The following is a 21,982-nucleotide window of genomic DNA, read 5'->3' as shown; positions in this document are numbered from 1 at the left end:
TGTCTGATTTACAGGCCGCTGTAGAACTACTGTGAATAATGTTGACCACGTAGACAGCATTCAACCCAGTGTGCAGAGTTTAACATTTATTTATTTGCACAAAAACAAAACAACAACGGAAATACAACAAAAAATCAATTCAAGGTTGTGCAGTTAAGGTTATAGGGGGCTTATAAGAAATCTCCCCTCAATAAAGATAGGGTTGGGTATCTTTTTTTTCTCTCTCTCTCTCCATACCGGTGCTAAAACGATACATTTCAAACGATACTGTTAATGACAATAAAGAATGGCTTTTTTTAAAAAAAAAAAAAAAGTATTGCAAAGGCAAACTTAAACATGAAGGTTTAACAGTATACTGAACAGTTTAAAGTATACTTAAATATATGAATGTGGATTAATTTAAAGTATTATTAAATAATGCCCCCATAAATAAATTAGTAAAGGAAAAAAAATGTCAAAAAATTAAAAAAAAAATTCAAAATCGTCAAAACATTTTTAAAGGAAAAAAAAGCCAAAAATTCTATACAAAATGAATAACTAAATGAATAAAATATTTCTAAAGAAATCATGCCTTCCAAACCCACAGGCCCGCTCACTCTTTGTCTCGCCACTCACACAATTTGGCACTTAAATGAGTCACCAAAATCGACATCATGATATGGGTCGGGGATTTTTTGGTTGATACCGGTTGTATAGAATTTAGGTACTCCCCACACACACACACACACACGCCCCTCCCTCCATATTGACAAGAGCATACCAGAGCCCAATACATAAAAAAAATGGGAGGTGTAACCCTTTGCATGTTTGTGTTATGGTTTTGTACATCACAGTTGGGTTGAAAGAATTCTATAAAGGTCTCGGGTAGCATTTATGCATTAAAATAAGTGTTTAATATTTATGTTAAAAACTGATAAAAGATTTAACTGATTTAAAAGAGAGGCTGAGTTTTCTGCCCTGCTGCTAATTGTGGCAATTCTACAAAACATTTTTTTGGAGAATACAAAGCCTACAAATGAACATTAAGAATAAACATTTCTGATGAACCAATTAGTTTCGTAAATCTGTTTGACCGACCAGACTACTTCATATTAATATAAATCATGTTACTTAATGATATTATAATTATAATGACTTATTAATTAGGCCTGAGCAGCTTTTAGAGCTGCCAACATTTAGATTAAGGGGATAATGTTTTGACTCTCCAGGGAAATTTATTCCTCACAGTCTTAATGGCGTGCCCAGTGGCACTTCAGTAGGGTGGATGTGTGCCAGCAGCAGCTGCCTGGTTGGATGCCCAGCCACCATACCTCCCTGTCTCCACTGATGATAGGAAAATAAAGGACATATACTTAAAAGCATGCCTACTCTGTTATTAGGGATTCAAAAGAGTAGTCTGGAAAATGTTCCATTTTCAACTAGAGCTGAAACTACTACTCATGTAATTGATTTGTCGATCAACAGAAAATGAATCACAGTGTGTCTGCAAGTCTTACTTTGTCTTATATTCAAATTTTAAATAATAGCCCTTAAAAGTCATGAAATAGTATTAAATTTTCATTTGTGAGGTCATATTAGCCACAAACATTTTATCTTATTTAATGTATCCATATGTTAATTTCTTTTTGTCAAAATGAGTCGAGCTCTGCTGCATGAAACTCTTTATTACTGATTCTACAAATCTCTAAACCCAATACTTAACTTCATACTCACACTAACTAATTAATGTAGATTAACCTAACTCACTATTACTAAGTACCATTTAAAGTTACCTGCAATGCTTTCATTAAGTCTTAAATTTTGTTAAAATGATCTTGAAAAGAATCGGCAACAATTTTGATGATCAATGTCATGTACGTTTGTAAAGCTAAATCGACAAAAATCCAGTGGTTGCAGCTTGTGAATATCATATTGCTTATTGCATTCCTTTATTATATATTTAATCATTTTTATTTTATTTTTATTTTTTTACTGTTGGTCAGACAAAACGAGCTTTGAAAATGTCCCTTTGGGATCTGGGAACTTGTGGGCATTTTTGCCATTAGCTGAACAAACATAATCAGTTGATTAATCGATAATGACTATAATTGTTAGCTGGATTCAAGGATTTAAGGTTATTTATTGTCAAATGAACAACAATTACAAGAGATGGCGTTGCCACTGAAAAACTTGGGTCACAGACTATCTCCAACAATGCAATTAAGTATAAAAAAAAATATAAAATACCACAAGTAGAAACAAAAACAGAAACTAAATATGAGGATATAAAGTAATGCAGGTTGCAGCAAGGGCTGGACAATGTTGTGTTATGAGACTGCATATTGTTGAAGATTTTAAATGCAGTAATGTCGAAAGTGTTGTCCTTTCCTGGTTTTAAAAGCTGCATTACAGTAAAGTGATGTAATTTTATGAACTTACCAGAATTTTCTAGCTGTTCTATTGTTTGACTACCCATTTAGTCATTATATCCACAATACTGATTATTATTTATCAAAAATCTCATTGTGTGAAAAATTTGTGAAAGCACCAATCATAAACCCTACAGTATCGTAGCAATATCAGTATCAAGCTATTTGGTAAAACGAAATATAGTGATAATTAGTTTTCTCCATATCACCCTGCTTTCAACACTTTCATGTGTTTACATTTTGACTTACAATATCAGCCACAGTTGCACGACTTGGCTGTAATTTGCACATCTAAGTTCCACAAGTGTGTGGTTTTTAACACCACACATATGAGTATTTACCCACGTCTGTCACCTGCCTGTCTCTTGACTCTGCCCACATCCGAGTTTTGTAGCTTCAGAAAAAGTAGAGATTTTATTGGAGAGAAAAAAATGCTTAGCAGCACAGTTCGGCAACAGTCTTGACTTGTTTCACGTGCTGCTTTATGGCATTCGGTGCCATATCCTTTGCATAGGAGCTGGTTAATGACAGGACAAGAAGAGAGATTGAAGGAGAGTGGGAGGGGAAGGTGTGGCTGTAAAGATATGGGAGCTGAGATGATGAAAGGAGCTGGTGTGCTATAGGACTTACCCCTTTGTTACAGACTAGCTATTAGGTAACAGTGCAGTTTGACAAGTGGGTCAGCTCATGGGTCATCATTTTGATTTGAACTTCTATATTCACTTCAGTTATGTCAGTAATCATTATTTTAAAAATAATTACAGTCTTAAAGTTAAGGTTGAGGTCATAGTTGTGCACTTGTTGGAACATATAAAGTACATTTAGTTCAGCATTAAGCTTTCCGTTGTCGTGTAATTGTCTTTTAATGTTTATTTTGCTCAGAGAAATCTTCATGTCCAACCTTAATTCATATACTAAACCAAAAGCATTATAGTAAATAGACAGTGTACATTAATATTTTATCTTTTGGGATAGTTAGACACACACCTCCTATTCATTTCTGAAGTGAAATGAGGATACTTGTAATGATTTCCCACCACATTTAAGAGTTCAGTAACTGCTTAAGATCCAAAAGTAGTTACTCATGCACATAGTTTGTGGTCGAATGTTATTTTCATAATTGATTTTTCTTTCTTAAAATAACAGATCCACCATTTGGAGACCATGAAACATCTTAAAGCTTTAAGGAAAACATGCGCTTTCAGAACTTGGCTGACGGTTGAAATTTGCATTTTAGAGATATTACAGTAACTGAAACACTTAACTCTAATCCCCCCTGTCATTTAGTGCTAGTAAATTCAACTTTATTGTAGACAGGTCCATATCAGTATAAAAATAAAATAAATAAAATGAAAATAAGATAAATATGAGGACAACAACACAAAGATACCATCGCAGTTCATGAGTCTACAGTGATTTTGTGCCCATCTTAAAAAAACAAAAAAACCATAGAGGATATTGTTTTTAACACATTACATTCTTGTTGTTAGAAGCAGATGTTATGACATTTTAAAGTATTTTCCACGATTAGTAACAACTTCTCCAATAACTTGCAGCTGCTTGACGTTATAAATGCTTCAGAAGAGGAGTTCAAGATGCTGACAAACAGATCAAAAAACACAAAAGGACCCCACGTCAGCTTTTGGGCTGGAACTAAAGACCGTTTTCACTGTTGTTTAACCTTTTTATTATTTTCTGTAAAATGCCAGAAAAAGGTGAAAAATGTCAATTAGTTTTCCCAAAGCCCAAGATGGAATCTTCAAGTGTCTTGCTTTGTCCAAACCCCAAATATATTCAGTTTACTGTCACAGAGGAGTAGAGAAACAAGAAAGTATTTACATTTTACAAGCTGGAGTCAGAGAATTTTGACTTTTTTCTCAAACTGATTAATCTAATAATTGTTGTGGCTCCAATCATCTTACAACATTATAGTGTCTGTAAACAACTTACTAAAAGTCTTAATACTACTTTTAAATGCTCAAAAAGGCTTTGAAGTTGTCCTGTATACATTTTGGTTTAAATTCTTCCATTTCGCCAATGTGTGAGAGCAGTCTCAGCTGTCACACAGCTCGCTCCATGTGCAAAGTCAAACAGAGCGGCACACTTGTGTGGCAGGGTTGGTGTGGTCCCATATGTGAATAATTAGGGCAACCTGGAGTTATTCCATGGCACAAAAACTCTTTTCATTGGAGCACGGGGAGATCAAAACAGGAACCTTGCAGAGCATGTTAATGTAATGAATCATTGTTTGAAAATGTGGAGGCATCAGACAAAAAAACACTTGACCACATATCTAACTGAAAAAGCTAAGTAATTGCTTTGTGTTATTTCTTGTGTGGTTTTGACGCCTCTGGAGACGTTACTTAACAGCTCAATAACGCTTTAAGGCTCTGTCAGTTTACAGAGACTTGACACAGTCTCACAGAAAGGCTCATTTGACTCGCTTAGATGTGTTTTATTTACGGCTGTTATTCTCAATGAGCTGTTCATTCTTCATAGTGGTAACAGCAGTTACTTGTTTGGAGGTTCAGAGTTGAGAGTCAGACCAAAGATGATGATTTGTATTTCACTTATGCCCCTAAAAGCAACGCAGATGAACCAGACTGGTTGATTTTTATAATCTGAAAGCAGATGTCTCATTTCTGCAATTGTGATAGACATATATTTTATATTTGTGTGACTAAATAATGTGTTAAAACGACACAAATCAAATTATTAAAAGCTTAAAAATATCTATTTCCCTTTTTGAAGTTGAAGTTTTTTTAAGCTGTGTTGGACGCAGTCATGTTACCATCAGACAACATCTGGTTGTCATGGTGATAATTGGTGTTTCACCACATAGATTGCAGAAATGCAGTTTGTAGCATACTGATCTATATCTAAAACCAGATAAAAAAAGGAAGTGGGACTCAAAACTTCCACTGAGCTGAGGTATAAGTGTTGGGAAGCAGGTTTCCTTCCAACACTCCTTCCCCACCAGCCCTGGTTGCCCCTCCCAGGATGTCGTCTGCGGACTCTGGTCCAGCACTTCCTGTGCTTCTACTCCCAACACTTCCTGTCCCTGAGCTCTAGCCCTGATCAACAGGAAGATTGGTGTGTGTGGTGGACTGAGAGTTTCTACAAGACTTAACAATGATGATCAACTCAAGACAAAGTTTAAACACATCTTGAATGTCCACATTAGCTCTTGTCAGTTCACTTGAAGTTAGTTTTCCTGTGACAATGGAGACCAACTGTTGATGTCAAACTATCTGCAGTGAATCTATGGCCTTTTTCACAAAGAGATCATGCTATGTCTTTTACAAAGCCCCTTCTTCTTACCTCCTTTACATTTTTACACAGAAACAAATGATAGTGGTATCATCCCTCTCTAGTGTGTGATAATAGACAGCTTGCCGGCGTCACAGAATCAAAAGAGTTGTGACAGGCATGACAACAGCATCGGCTTTTAGTTTTACATAAAACACATACGACAGCAGAGCCTTTAGAAAAAAGGGCATAACATGCCAATAACAATCATTTACCGTCTTAATAATATGGTGGCTGATCTTTTCCTTTGCTCAGAGGATAAGATGCTCTGGGATCTCGTTGTTTACCCAGTTTGCGGACTTCTTTGGCTGCTATTATTTTTCTTTGAGTTAGCTGCTAACAGCTGTTTTTTAAATCTCCTGCGATGGGTCACGTGTATAACACATAGTCAAAATGTCACACCCGTCCTGCCCATGATCCCGTCCTGCTGGCTGTTTGTACAGACACTGTTTCAGCACTCTTATTCCCCCCCGCCCAGCCTAAAGGTGAGACAACTCTGTTCTGCAATGTTTTGTTTTTGTATCTTTTGTACCATTCTGTGTCCCCTCCCTAAAATCAGACGTTTTTCTGTGAATGCAGCGCAGCTGATAGTTTTTATTCTTTTTTTCCTCAGCAGCAGTTTTTAAAAGTTGAAGGGTGGAGAATTGATCAGTCAATCCCATCAACTGGATAACAGGAGCAGAGCTGAGGAAATGCAAACTTTTAGAATCAGCGCCATCAATGTTTAAGTTTCACTTTCACTGCTTCTGGCGTTATGCTGCTCTCACTGTGCCCAGAGTACACTCTACGTTCCCAAGAGTGTGGTGCAATAAATAACTGAACAGTATATTTCATTTTAATAGCGCTCCTAATGTCGCTCCAGCTCCAAAAATAGAAAATCAATACGTGGCGGCAGATGTTTTAATCGTGGCAGGCTGCCACAAATAAATGAATGCGTGTGAGAAACCCTGATCTGCCTGTATACACGGAAGTACTTCATCTTCTGTAGCATAATAACATTGACATTGGATTTGTCAGACACAACTGAAGTTGTTTTTGACATACACGACAACTGTGCTCATTTTACACCACTTACGTCTCATATTGAAAGCTAATTGCAGGAAGTAATGTAGACATACTTCCTTCAGCTCATCAGTTTGTCTAAATGAACTAGAAGTTTCATCTGTCTGCTGCTCAGTGTGGTCAGTGGGCTTAACGGTTTCTCTCCGGAGGCCTCTCACAGACTCCTGCAGATTCTGTGGAAAGATTTACTTCCTGGTTTCACTGTTTTCTTTGGACATTGTCCCTGGGAATAGCTCAACTTTCCAAATATAACTGCCACATGTTGATATGTTTTGGCAGTTGTCGGCATTCTGGAGAAAACTCCCATGTTAGTGGCTTGTGGCTGAGCTGATTATGCAGGCCAAGGTTGCGGTTGGTGCTAGCAAAGCTAAATTTGCTATAATGCCATTAAGTAGCATTTAGAGAGTGGAAATGATGTCCGTCTTTTACTTTATTTATGCAAGCAAGGCTGAGTGAGATACTTAGAAACTTTTCAGTGCTGCTTTTGTCAAAGCAGGATCTGATCATCTGTTTGCATATCAGTGTGTATACTGCAGAGTGGAGGTGCTTAACTCTTTGAAACCTGGAGCGACATCGCTTTTCTTATGCTTCTTTCAGATGCCTTTCATAAATGTGTAAATCTTTGAACCCAGAGCAAATTGGTGCAATTTCCTTTAAAAACATGGAGAAATAAAGGCAGTGAACAACTTGGTAATTAATGTTCTACTAATTGCAAGAAATTTCTAGATTTAGAAAATTAGAAAAATGTCCATAACTTTTTTTTCATTTTTTTTTTTAAACTAATTTTCAGGTAATTTTCTTGTACGAATTTGTAATTCTCCCCCCATTTTTTTTTTTTTTTGAAGAATTTAATCCAGGTGTTAAAGGATTAATTTAGTCTGAAAAGACTGTATAAGAAGTTTTAATGTTCAGATAAACTACTACTAGAAATTCTAGTAGTTAAATCAACTGCCCTTTATTTGTTCAGAGGTCACACAATTGAAGACCTATGTTTTTTTCCCAAAAATGTCATTAATGTTTATGAAAATTCCAACCAAACCAAGTAGGATAGGTGTCCTGAACTTGTTTTTTTAGAAATAAGTTGCGATCAATCTCTTGTCAGGATTAGACACGTCAATATTATGCCTCAGAGCCTAAACAAAAGAACTGTAAGAACGTCTGACAAATTACTTTCTGCACAGAGCGATCTCATTGTGATGCTTGTCTGGAAGTTTAATGACCTTCTTTTACATATCGCACTTCATGACAGACTGGCTTATACATTGTATGCGGCTCTCTTTGCATGCCAGATCATTATGAGAAAAGATTACCCGCTCAGACACACATTCACACTGAGAGTAGTGAGCAGTGTCAGGAATAACTTCCCCTGAACCCCAACAGCATTATGCAGCTCATTAGCCCACTGCCCTGGAATCAGCCAATAATTAGATTCCTCTTTCACTTGTCCTTGATCCTCCTGTCTCTAATGCATGTAATACACTCAGGTATTTCTTAAGTCGCTCCCAGTAGAACTGTGCCGTATCTTTGTGGTGGACTGTTTACTAAGTAGACGCCAATGACAAAGATGTAAAGTGAAAGGCACTAGAGTCTTGAATTCCAGTGCAGGTTGTGTTGATGCAGCTCAAAGGAATAGTGTAATGAGAATTGGGCAATTCTTACCTCTAGTCTTGTAATTAGATGAGAAGATTGACACCACTTAATAAAGAATGTGAAGTGATGTCAGGCAGTGTTAATTGTTTCCTATGGGGGCACCAGCTTGTGAGAATAGCATTGTGTACCTGTAGGGCTGCACAATTAATTGAATTGTGATAAAAACTGCAATATAGCCAAGTGCAATAGCCAAATTGAAGGAGCTGCAATTTATTGATGAAGGTAAACAGTGTGCATTGTGGTGCTACTGAGATGCGTTGGCCCACAAATAATATTTCAGACGTAAGGGAACATGCTGCTTGTTTGGTATGGACCTCAGCAAAAATCACACACATCATTTTCATTTTTTTTTCTTTCAGTGAAAATGAAATGCTAAAATTACCATTCCCACTAAAATCCCAACTCATATCACAATCACAATTTTTGTCAAAATAACCATTATTATTTTTATTTATTTATTTATTTATTCATTGTCGTGCAGCCCTAGTTACTTGTACCTGCTACTGTGGTCATGCATCAGTATTTTGACAAACTTATCATGATAAACGACAAATATCCATATGACATGGCAGCCCGAGGTTGGATTATTGGATCTGATGTAATACCTTCACGCACATACCAACACATTGAACACTACATGTGCTTTTGGACTGAGTGCATATACTGTTGGTATAAGAGATAACAGAGCACCTATCTGACAAGACTGCACCCTTATCGCACACACTGTGTTGTACTTCTGTGTCCTCTATATGAAAATACAGCCAGCAGCTAGTTAGCTTAGCATTAAGACTGGAAACATACAGTCATGTAGGCTCTGTCCAGAAATAACTAAATCTGTGAGCCTCTGACAGAGCAAGACTAGCTGTTTCCCCTTGTTTCCAGTCTTTGTGCTAAGCTAACCACATGCTGGCTGTTGCTTTGTATTTACGGTACAATCACAAGATTGTCATCAAGCTTCTCATCTAACTCTTGGTGAGAAAGCAAATAAGTGAATCTCTGCCAAAAAATTAGACAGCTTGTTTAAGAATATTACAGCTGCCGTGACTCAGTGTCCTTTAATGCACTAACTGGTTTAGAGAAGCTGTTAAGTAGCCAGCTGACATACTCACCTCTTGGAAAGCACTGTGGTGTTACATATTAAGCCAGCTTGATAACAGAGCAGCTACTTGTCGTCCAGTATCTTTTACATCTGTGTGTGTGTGTGTGTGTGTGTGTGTGTGTGTGTGTGTGTGTGTGTGTGTGTGTGTGTGCATGCTCGATGCCACAATCTTGCTGATACTCCACCACAAATATGCTCCATAGTTTGTTTTACCATATAAGGCGGTGTGCGTCCTTGGCAGCCAGAGAATGCAAAGTGGTTGCTACAGGAAGGGGCACGGCCAGATAATGAGAGAATACCAGCTCTGAAAGAAAGAACAATCAAGAGGGGGGAAATGAAAGGATGTCGGGCAGCTGACTTCCTGTCAATTTTTTTTTCAAGATCCTCTTTTGAAAAGTGATGTTAGAATCTATTTTTAGAGTAAATCACTCTTGTTTTACTCAGTTGTTCTAACCTTCACCTTAACATTGTAGTCAGGTTTGTTATTTTTTTGCAAAAGTATTGATTGCTGAAAGAGCTTGTGTTTCTGTATTTCGGCTGCAGACTCGACTCTATTTTCATCATTACCTTCAGGACGTTCATGAAAAGCTCTTCTTTGGTCATGCCTGAGTGAATTAGAGGCCTGAGAGTATGTCCTGCATGCACACAAGCTTTTTTACTTGCCACAAGGCTGTCTCTGTGTACAAGGGGATTCCCCCTGGTGATTGTGAAAATCTGATAACACGCTAAGTTGCACACATTTGATTGTGAGCATAGATATACTACGACCATAGTATTAGCCTTTGGTTTGGTAGCAGTTTGGCCTTTGGCCTGTTTTTTTGTTCATGTGTTACTTGATAACAAACATTTCACTCGGCGGGAAATTTTTCTGGTTACTAGCTGCCTTTTAACCCCTTGTAACCTGAGCAGCAGTTTGATTTCCACCAAAAACATGAAATGTGGCAATTAGTAAATTAAGAAGATTTGACCCCAAAATGATCAAGAAATTACAAAATAGGTTATAAGAGAAAATAAATTGATAAAAAAAAATAGAAGAGAAGTAAAAGAACATAAACAGAAAGTGACTGGATAAAAGTGCTAAAATAAAATAAAATATACTAAATATAAACAATAAATAAATGATTATAAATCTATTTTTTTAAATATTTTCCCTTGTTATTTGATAGTTTAATGATGATTCTATCCCTCTCTCTTTTGCTTTTTTTAACAACCTTTCAGGCCATTTTCTTGTCATCTTTTACATTTTTTTTTTGTAATTTGTGGAACATTTCTTGCCTAGTTGCCTTTTTGCATGTTTTGGAAGTTATTCAACCAATTTTCTCAAGTTTCAGAGCTTTAAATGCCCGTAAAGGCATCTGAAGGCAGCACATAAGACTGATGTAGATCCAGTTTTCAAAGGGCTCTTGACTGTTTATGCGAGGCAGAAATGACAGAATACGAGTGTGCGTTTGCATGTTTGCAGAGTGTTCGTTTCTCTGCAGCTGCATTACAATGTCTGATGCACCAGTGTAGCCGACCTAAACCTTATGAATAGTATGTTTGTTTGTGTGCAGATGATATTCTTCACAGCACATTGCTTCACTCAGGACTAAGGAAGTAACAATATCTGTTATTTCAGGCTCTGGTTTAATTCTGTTCAACATTTCTCAGCAGCCAGATGTAGTGTCGACAGACGCAGGCCTGTGTGAAGGACATGGCTGATGAGATTTCAAGATGTTCAGTGGATTTATGACTTTTCATTCATTCGTTGTCGCGTTTGGTTTCCCCTCTATCAAGTGCTGGCTGTTTTAACGCATGTCAACGCTCGCCTGACAGACATTTCCTGCCTCATATCAGCGGCCTCCCCTGGCAGCTCTGGGTGCAGTAGGGCAGGACCGGTGAGAGGACAGACAGAAAGAGAGAGAAAAAGAGACGTGGAAAGACTGACTGACTAGTCAGCAGTCTATGACATGCAGACGAGGGGGAGAAAATCTTAAAAATTAAAAAAAATAGGGGCCTGTGCCAGGTGCCAGCAAGCAGGAAACCATGCTTTCATTTCCTGAAATATTGAGTCTATGACTGAATGGAAGAATAAAATGGATATTTATTCTCACCACAAGCTGACTTAACTCTTTTCCATTGAGCTCGCTCTTCCTCTCTCTGCACTTTCCTCCTCACTCAGTACGTTTACATGTTACGGTGAGAGCTTGATCAGGTTGTTTAATTGGACTACAGTCCTTGTCCCAGTATACAAGCACTGAGGGAGAATCGATTTATTGTCGGAACTATTTCACGAACACAATGTTTATTCAAAAAAACTTTGGGGTTGAAAACCGCCACGTCATGTACATATAATCAACCTGCACTGAGCAAACTCTGCCTTAACTGATATGTTTTAAGCCACTTTAAAAAATTGGCATCATTTTAACTATATGCTATTTTCACCGCTTTACCTTGTTGTAAGACAGCCTTTACTGATAATATATTAATATATTAAAAACACCAGACTCCACTGAGAAAATCTCCACCGAATGGTGGAGTTGCTGGTCTATCGCTGCCTCAGTCAGCTTTTGTGTTGGTAAAGAAGATCAAATATTTAGATATAGCATACAATGAAAAAGATATTTATTTATTAGATAGTTAAAATATTTTTTGCTGCTGCCCCGTTTACAGTAGTACATCGCTTAGCTTCTGTGCCAGTGCTGTAGGACTGTTTCATTAACCAGAGGAGGGGGTGGCGGGGATGTGACTTTTTCTATTTGAAATGAATATAAAATAGTTCCTATTAAAGATGCGCGTCCCTCACCAAAGCCAAAAATAAAAAACACAAGTCCTTCCTCAGTGCTTAATTTAGAAAAAAGTGCCTGAGCCGTTTTGCAGCATCCCTTCCCACCTCATAAATATCAAACAGTCCCTATTCCTAACCACTAAGGGAGGCGGACGCAGCGACTAGGAGCATGCGCAGAAGGCCTTGTCCAGTTAAAGTCTGATACAGGTGTCTACATGATGGAGGAAATGGACTTCAAATCACATTATCTGGATGTATTAGTCCGAGAAATTTGATTTAGTATGATTTCAGTCAGACTACCATGTTAACATGTATTTGAAAAGTCTTGTTTTAGTCAGACTAACACAATTATTCGACTTTTTCTAACATAATGTAAACATACTGAGTGCCAGTCTTTTCTATGTTGTCACTCAATGATTATTTGTCTCTAAATGCCTATTGGGATGACTCACCTACCTGTGAGCTGAACTGCAGACACTTTGACTGTTGATCTGACTGGCGACCTGACTTCTGGACTGAATGACTAAGCTAATGAGTCACTGACCTACTAACTGCTGCCCTGCAGCCGAGCACAGAATAACGTCTGTTTGTCTAAGAAACCCCCGGCTGCTTCGATTTAGTAACAGGGAGTAAACTTGTGTGAGGGTTTGAATGAATAATTCAGCCTTGTAACGGTTCAAAAGTGCAGTTATGTGGCGCTGTTTGAGCTGCCTGCTTGTAAACTTTTAACAGTGGACTCTCTTTATGGTAACCTTTGAATGAAAGCTGAGTTGGGCTGGTTCCTAGTTTGAAAGCAGCTCCCCAGGAGGCTGTGGTTGGATAAACTCCCTGTCCAACAAAGAGGAAATGCCTGTATAGTTGTCTGTTTGCTTTCTTTTTCCTCTCGGTGCTTATGTTTACTGAAGGCAGATGAGAAGGAGCCCTTTTGTCCACGCTGCTTGGCCCGGTTCTTTGGTCACACTCACCGGAAATTTAGTTTTTGTTTCATTCAAATTTAAAGTCCTGCGATCTTCAGATATTAAGAAGGATTACACTTTCCAAGCAGACTCAGCAGTTAGCAGTTGTGTTTATTGGAGGCAGGCACCGCTCCTACACAAGGTCCTCCGGGGACCTCCAGCTGTCTCTATTACACTTATTATTCGCCAGTGAGACAGCTATTGATTTGTTAAACATGAGCGTCCCCAGAGGGCATGATTTAGAGATTACAGTATCTCACTTAAAGATGGAATTGAATGTATTTTACTTCTCTTGGAGTCAGACTTCTTATTATGGATTAAGTCTTTGTGTCACAGTATGAGCGTGCAGAACCACATCCGTTTTTGTGTAATTACTGACTTTTATTTTTAACTGGAAAAATCTTTTGAAGTCTGCAAAAAAGTGGAAGAATCAAAATTTTATGAGACAGCAATAGGTAATGGTTATTTTTTCCATTCGTTTTCAAAGAGTTTTTATGCTGTTTTATTTATTTTTTTTCTGGAAAAAAAACCCTTAAGATTACAGAAATTATTTCTAGCTGGCAGAAGCAACACCCAGGCAGCAGGCCAAGACTAATTTTTTTGCTCGTTTGCAAATACTGTTTGATTTTTATCTGAGAATAGGTAGGCCTAAGGCTGAAGGAAATTCTTTGTGATTACCAGTTGCCCCAACCAGTGTAGGGTAGCATAATATTTTTTTATTTATGAAATATTGTTATGATGTACACAATTCTATTGATGGGAATTTGATTTTAATATAATATATGAGCAGAAATAGCCTTCTTTTCAATAGCATATCATAAATCCTCATGCCTTCATGATGTCTATCAATTGTTTTTAAGCTTGATAAACACAGATAAACTTGACTGGAACTTCTCCTGTTTGTTTGGGACATTGACATCTTTCAGGACAAGTGAACCAGAAACCCAGCGCATAACAAATACACAGTACAGAGTGATGAGGCAAAATGTCTCCGTATAAACACGACATCATGGTTATATTCAGTTGATTGCATCTAAACATATTTATCAGTGGGTATTTTCAAAATAAGAGTTCTTACAGGTATTTTTGCACAAACCACCACTCCCTCTCCCCCAACATGACTGCCTTGATCGACTGGCAGCAGCTTTATAAAGAGGATGCACAGTCTCTACGCAGTAGTAAAATAGGTGTAAAAATTGAAAAACACCACAGTTATTGCTTTACTCATAACAAGCTTAAAAATATACAATAACAACAGTATTTTTGCATATTTCTTTTGCATATATACAGAGAAGCTTGAGGTAAAGTTTAGGTGAAAAATCTCAATCATAAAAAAAGCCGTAACTTATTATTTATATTGTTATTATTATTTATTTTTATTTTATTCCATTTTCAGCATGGTCATTATAAGCTGTAACAACATTAGAAATGAAAAAGCATAAAGTATTTAACTTACTTTCGCTGTCTAATAGCATTAATTCACTTGTTTTAGAGTGTACTGCCTCTCTCTCTGTTTTATGGTGGGGAAAGGGGAGACAAGCTTGGATGATTTAAAGTTGAATGAGTGAATAACTAGATTTCTCTCTTCTCCCTTCTTCTTTCTCCTCTCAGGCGGAGGGTGATGTAGCAGCTCTGAACCGTAGGATCCAGCTGGTGGAGGAGGAGTTGGACCGAGCTCAGGAGAGGCTGGCCACGGCACTGCAGAAACTGGAAGAGGCTGAGAAGGCCGCAGATGAGAGCGAGAGGTCAGTTTAAGTCATTTTAAACAAGATTCACTCAGATTACTTTGATGTGCATTCACGCCTGCAATTGCCCGTGTGTGTGAGAACGTGCTTTCACTGCACTGCAGTGCATTTTTTGAATTTGCATCAGAGTCTTGTGTCCATATGGATCCCACAAGGTCAGACCATCCAGTGCAACAGCTTGATCCGGGATGTTAGGGGTTAACCATATCTCTGTGAAGATGTGCGTAGAGCAGTCTCTGATCTCCTGTTGCTGAGTGAGCCTTAATCGCATCTCATCCTCTCCACTTTCCTGCGACCAGACTTTAGCCAAAGGAACAGCTCATGGTCCAAGTGGGGCTCTCCTCCCTCTCTTTGTTATCATTACAACATAATTTAAAGAATTATTTGTATCCTGTCCAATCAGAGGAATGAAGGTGATTGAAAACCGAGCGATGAAGGATGAGGAGAAGATGGAGCTGCAGGAGATACAGCTGAAGGAGGCTAAACACATCGCTGAGGAGGCTGACCGTAAATATGAGGAGGTGAGATTTTGACTCCACTTTTCAGGTTTTTTCTTTCGCCCTTCGTCTGACTCACTTTTGTCTTTTGGATTATATAGTTGTTCAAGTCCAGAAACTTTTTATCTTTTTTGTCCCAGGTGGCCCGTAAGCTGGTGATCCTGGAGGGAGAACTGGAGAGAACTGAGGAGAGGGCTGAACTCTCAGAAGTGTGAGACCACTTAACGCATAAACATGAGTAAAAATACACACATGCCCTCACCCGGTGCTCTTCCATTAAAACCAAACATGCATCGATCTCTCTCCACAGTAAAGCAAGCGACCTGGAGGAGGAGTTGAAAAATGTGACCAACAACCTGAAGTCCTTAGAAGCCCAGTCTGAGAAGGTGAGAGTGTCAAGTTGCATGTGAGTGATATGCATGGTGATAACTGGACCCAAGTGTAAAGAGCCATCAGAAGAGCTGGTTGGGCTTTATTTCCTTTTGTAGCTACCCAATAGCAACATGAAAACACCATAAGGCCACTAATCTAAACTTTAAGAATACATTTATTGGGGTGTCGGATGGCTCAGTGGATAGGGCAGATGCCCCACATATGAAGGCAGTGTCCTTGCAGCAGCAGCCGTGGGTTCATTTCCGGCTTGTGGCCCTTTGCTGCATGGCATCCCCTCTCTCTCCCACTTTCACGCTAGCAATCTCCTGTCCTATCTAAAAAAAAAGGAAAGAAATGCCCAAAAAAAATCTTTAAAAAAAAAAAAGAATACATTTATTATTGAGTAGTATATATATTATATGGAGTACTCACATAAGTAACTGCCATAACTGCCAAAATTAGATAGTGGAGGTCTGTAGACACAGCTGTTTCAGTCTTGCATCTCTTTGTCTTTCTCCCTTTATCTTTGTCTCCCTTTTCCTAACTGGATGCAATGCAAATGCAAGAACCAACAAAAAAAAGCAAAATCAAAATACCCAACATGATTTGCCAGTCATTCAACAATAGGCAACATTTGACCAATCACGAGAATTATCTCACAGACGAGTGAGACGTATGATTGTTTCAGCGTTAAATCTGGAATACCCTGACACATTTATAAGTAACACTCCCTGAGGTACCAGGTCAGTGGTGTTTTTCCATTCAGAAAAAAAAAAATGCAGCAGACTGCAGCAAACTATTTTTTTTACCAACAAAGTGTTTGTAAAAACCTCTTGTTTACCCAGCTGGGATGCATTCACTGACTGTGACAGCATCTTGATGAAGGTATCTGTTCAAAATGCTTTATGCAAGGTTCTCACGGCCATGGAAAAACAAAAAAAGTCATGGGTATTTCACAATCACATTTTCCAGGCCTGGAAAAGTCATGGACTTCGTGAAAATAATTTAAAGTTTTGGAAAAGTCATGGAATTTTGTGATGTTTAATGAATTTGTTACAGTAATTTTACATGGATAACCCTATTTAATGCAACATAACATCAAATTTATTTTCTTTAGCTGTGCACGTAATGTTGCTTACTTAATGTTGTTTACCATCATGTATGTTTCTATATTTTCTTGCTGCGTTCCCTGCCTCCATCTTTATGTAAGCCAGCCAGCTGAAATTATGCTTAATTAGGATTTGAATCTAATATATTTGAAAAAACGCAGGGCATTAGCACAAGCATTTAATTGTCATGATGATAGGTCCTTTAAAAGTCATAGAAAAGTTTTGAGATTTTCTCCATGAATGTGTGGAAACCCTGTAGATGGTAAAACTTAATTTACTAAAGCGAATATAGTTACGAAGCTGTCTGATGGAGTTTCTCTAATTCTCTTTCACAAATAAACAACCTAAATGTAAACAACAGTATATACTGAGCCAGAGATCTGACAGCCAGCACATCTCCACTTCACGTATCCTGTCATTTGGGCTTTTCTCCTGGCTCAGTGGACAGTAATTTGAGTGCATAGGAACAGATACCACATCACCAAAGTATTGTTTCATACTGCCACCATCATAATTATGTATCATTTAACCCCGCATACAACGCAGTCATTTATTTTCGCCTCAGGTTGTTTAGATAAAAACCTCAATTTATCAAGAGTGCAAGACCTGAATCTTTGTGATGTAGCTGCTTGAATATATGTTGGTGAAATAACTTATCCACCACACAACAAATTAACCACTGAGGCTGTTTTGTGTGGATTAGCATGAGGGGGTTTTTGGTGTATGTGAACCAACAGCAACCTGCAGCACATTCTTCCTCTTTGCTACATGAAATTCCTCTCCAGGCACAGACAGGCAGCATGACAGCATGCCAGGCTAACCACATGACCGCTCTCTTTTAGCGACACATGCCACGGCTTTGTTCTCTCAGGCCAGCCATGGATGGCATCACAGCATAACTTGTTCCCAGGCCACGCCAACACTCTGCCACCTTCGTGCCACTATCTCCCTCTTTACATGTCACTCCTCAGAGGGAGTGGTGCCAAAGCTGTGGGAGCATCTATACAACCTTGGCTGATAGAGAGAGTGTGTGTGTGTGTGTGTGTGTGTGTGTGTGTGTGTGTGTGTGTGTGTGTGTGTGTGTGTGTGTGTGTGTGTGTGTGTGTGTGTGTGTGTGTGTGTGTGTTCACTCTGTGGGCATCTGTAGGTGAAAGCATGTGTTTGTATTTCTGCCACTGATGAGGTGATGTTTTTTTCTGTCTGTGTTTGTCAACAGTACTCAGAAAAAGAGGACAAGTACGAGGAGGAGATCAAAGTCCTCACTGACAAACTGAAGGAGGTGAGATCCTAATTCTAGTGATCCCAAAGCAAAAGGGAAGATTTTATTTAAAAACAAAACAACAAAAAAAACAAATTACATATATAAGCATATGCTGTATGTTTTTAGAGCAAATCAAATCAGCAGTGTCATTTTTGTTGCATTTTTAAAAAGCTGCGAGACAGGCATCACAATTGTGCAGTGATCAAATTAGGCCAATGACCTTTGCTGCATGTTGTCCCGCATACTCTCTACCTACATTTCCCATCTTCCTCTACTGTGCACATCATTTCAAAAGTTAAGACAAGTTTTGATTTCACACTTCAGACACTTTTTGTTACTTAATTGATGATTTAAATCTGTAATAGCTAACTTTAAAAACAACAACTTTTTGTCAAATGTAATGAAACTATCACAGTATCCTGACAGTAGTACATGAGACAGATAATCTGTCATTCTGTCATTCTTCCTCCTCCCTCTAATGCTCGTAAAGGCATTTACAAGAATCCACTGTGAATGAAAACAACCAGTCAGAGCTGAAGAGTCTGTCAGTCATGGCAATCACTGTTAGTAAACTGCAGTCAATCTGTCAAACGAGGCAATGCTAATCAAATATGACTCAAGATTGCATTGCCTATTTATTGCCTCAGATGTTTTCAGAAACATATTTTAGTGTACTGTTTAGAAATGATAAAGTTTATGACCCAACTGCCATGTTGGAAACAGACAAGACAAAACTCAGCACTGCCCACCGGCAGGAGCAGATTTCTCTTTTTCTTGCTGATACCTTTAGCATGAAGAGGAGGAGCAAAATGATTTTCTCACAGATGATCTGTATCATGTATTACTGTCTCATATAGTGACAATTAAAGCAAATATACCAAAAAGTTACCAATTTTCAGCTTTTAGTATATTTACATCTATCTGTATATCTGCATGCATTGAAAACCTTAATGTAAAACATGTAATTTCTATTATTTCTTTTATAATTTTGGAGGGAGCAGGAAGGCTCTTGAGAATCTGTAATATTCCAGTCCTGTATGTTGAATTTACGGTGTTCTAGGTTGTTTTCTTCACTTTGTAATAAACTGTCTGTTTGTTTCCGTCAGGCTGAAACCCGTGCAGAGTTTGCAGAGAGAACAGTGGCCAAACTGGAAAAGTCCATCGATGACCTGGAAGGTATGAGATCAGCACCACTCATATGTCACATTGTAGCACCACTTTGTTTCCACCAAACTGTACAAAAAACATAAAAACGAAGGCTTTTCATAAGTATCTTTAAATCTACAACCAGTTATCCAGGCCTAAGGGTGAATTCAACTCCACTAAAATAGGACACTATTTTTAAAAATAGAGCTTCTGATCAACTTTTTATTATGCAGTTACAAGATATGCATATATAATGACAGCAAGGATATGTGTGACACATAGCATTGCAGTAAAAAAAAACAAAACAAAACAAAATAAATTGAATTACGACCCCTGCACCCACCCCAGGAGATCTCTATATTATTAAATAAGACAATATGTGTGGCAATAGTTTAAGAAAAGAAAGCTATTAGCATGTTGCAAGTGTTCTACTTCACAACAGTTTGTGCAGCATAATATATATCATAAAATCACAGAAAGTCTTATATTTTACTACGAGCACTAAAATAGTTCTACCTTTAGCACTATGCATCCTAGCTACTGAAAGTTCCATATTGACGACATCGATATAACATTTAATCAATGGGACTTTGAGAGTATGTGGAGGACTCCAACATAAAGCAAGCTTTTTTTTTTTTCTTGCTGCAGTAAGACTAGCTAGTAATGATCGAAACATGTTTGTAAATATACCATAAGCAAATTTCTGTTGGTCATCTCTCAGACGAACCCATCGTAACGAACATGTGCACAACTACATTCAGTTAGACAAAGACCCCAGAGGGAGTGTCCTATTTCAGCAACACTGGAAATATTTTCTGTGGAAAAGAGAGGGCTCCCTGCCAAATGTATGGAAACCCCTAAGCTAATGAAAGACCCTTGTTTCTGAAGGACAGTTAGTCCGTGTCAGCCACACCACAAAGAGGACACAATGTACTCAGATGTTTTTAGGTCATCATCATTTAGCTGTCGAACCACAGGCAGTTGAGTTTATAGAGTTATTGGAGCAGTTTTATGAGCAGAGCAGGCTTAAATGCTCAAAGCTCACCCAGCTAAAGAGCCGCAAGCGTAATTAGATATGCATCGTTCTTTTCTTCCAAGCATTTCTGCATCTTTAAAAAGCCTGACCTATTTTTTTCTTTTGTCTTCTCCTTCCTCCCTCTGCTTTTGCCTCAATCTGCCTCTCATTCTTATCGTTCTTGTGGCTTTTGGTTTTGTGTCGCTGCTGTCCCTGACACCTTCCTGTCGACCTCTGACCTTCAGATGAATTGTATGCTCAGAAGCTGAAGTACAAGGCCATTAGTGAGGAGCTGGACCATGCCCTCAATGACATGACATCTCTGTAGATGCTTTGACATCTCTCTGTCTCTCTGCCTCTCACTTCTCTTTCTGTCTTTTGCTCAGCTCATCTTCTCTCTCCCTGTATGTGCCTTATTCCATCTTACCATGCAGGAAATAACTAATTAAAAATCATTTTCTTTCCTACTTTACAGCTTTTGTCTTTCTGTTCTTGATTATTCTTGAAGTTTTATGTCTTATTTGATGCATAAACACCGCTATCTAGTTTAAATTCTCACGTACTTGCGATAATTTGCTATGAAGTAACCAACAGTTTATGAACATCGAACATCTAATTATCCACAAGTTTATGTGACAAAAGGTGAGATTTACTCTGGTTTTTGTGTGAATTTATGCAGTTTGCAATCCCCTTTGACCCTTGAAAACACTCTATTGGTTGTAACAAATTTTTTGATGGTTTATGATATGATACATTTACATCTGTCCATGAATATTTAGGGTTTTATGGGCAATAACTAAATATATAAATACATAAATAATGATATAATTGAAATGCTTTAGTAAATTAATAAACATATAATTAATTGATTACATGCTTGAATAAAAATGAAAAAATAAATAACATTTCAGTTAATTCTTAATAAATGTATAATTCTATAAAAAGAGCATGTGTAAATGTACATATAAATTAATACATTCACAAACTTACTTACTTTGTAAATGTATTTATAAACGATAAGCATTACTTTACATTATTATTTATTCAGTCATTTAATCATTTTTATAATTCTGTATTTATTAAGAATTTATAATTTTGTAATTAAATCCTTAATTGTTAGATTTTAATCATTACAATTTAATTATTAATCAGCATTAAACATATATAAATGATGCATATATATTGTGTATTATTTTGTATATATTTACACATGCATTTTATTATAATCATAAAATTATAAAGCATTAACTTATATAATTATTTATTATTTATTTAAGCATTCTATTATATAATGTATTTATTATTTTATTTACGACTTTATAGACTTTAATTATATAAATATTTACCTATTTTTATATTTATTTATAACCCTTAAAACCTTCAACACATAAAGTATATACTGATATTCTAAAAGGTATTATCTAATACAACAAATGTAGCGGACAAGTCCCCTAAAAAGCCCGCACTGTAATCTACTAACAGTTTTCTGGCAGAGGATGAGTCAGCATTTTGTGCATGTAAGGGCACAGTGTTGTGGTTGAGGTTTTATTTGCATGTGGCACAACATTAACCAAAATAGTTATGCA

The 21,982-nt window shown here is 37.5% G+C and overlaps 1 protein-coding gene across 4 annotated transcripts in view; it reads left to right on the top strand.

Annotated features, from left to right (window-relative positions):
• The window catches only part of tpm4a (tropomyosin 4a), a 33,715-nt gene that overhangs the window by 9,819 nt on the left and 1,914 nt on the right, over positions 1–21,982 (top strand). For 2 of the 4 annotated variants that reach the window (XM_088077787.1, XM_088077789.1), the window contains 7 exons: positions 14,863–14,996; positions 15,400–15,517; positions 15,634–15,704; positions 15,804–15,879; positions 18,191–18,253; positions 19,342–19,411; positions 20,642–20,868. In XM_088077787.1, coding sequence (XP_087933913.1) covers positions 14,863–14,996; positions 15,400–15,517; positions 15,634–15,704; positions 15,804–15,879; positions 18,191–18,253; positions 19,342–19,411; positions 20,642–20,724 — 615 coding nt within the window. In that variant the 3' untranslated portion in view covers positions 20,725–20,868. Of the gene's footprint in view, positions 1–14,862; positions 14,997–15,399; positions 15,518–15,633; positions 15,705–15,803; positions 15,880–18,190; positions 18,254–19,341; positions 19,412–20,641; positions 20,869–21,982 lie in introns of those variants that run through there. The other 2 variants (XM_088077788.1, XM_088077790.1) reach the window with 1 other exon arrangement.

The sequence above is a fragment of the Plectropomus leopardus genome, chromosome 5 (genome assembly GCF_026936395.1).
Source record: "Plectropomus leopardus strain MGB_pleo_1.0 chromosome 5, ASM2693639v1, whole genome shotgun sequence".
In the NCBI taxonomy this organism is placed as follows: domain Eukaryota; kingdom Metazoa; phylum Chordata; class Actinopteri; order Perciformes; family Serranidae; genus Plectropomus; species Plectropomus leopardus.
Note: the sequence above shows the minus strand (reverse complement) of the source record. Positions and strands in the feature narration are given on the sequence as shown.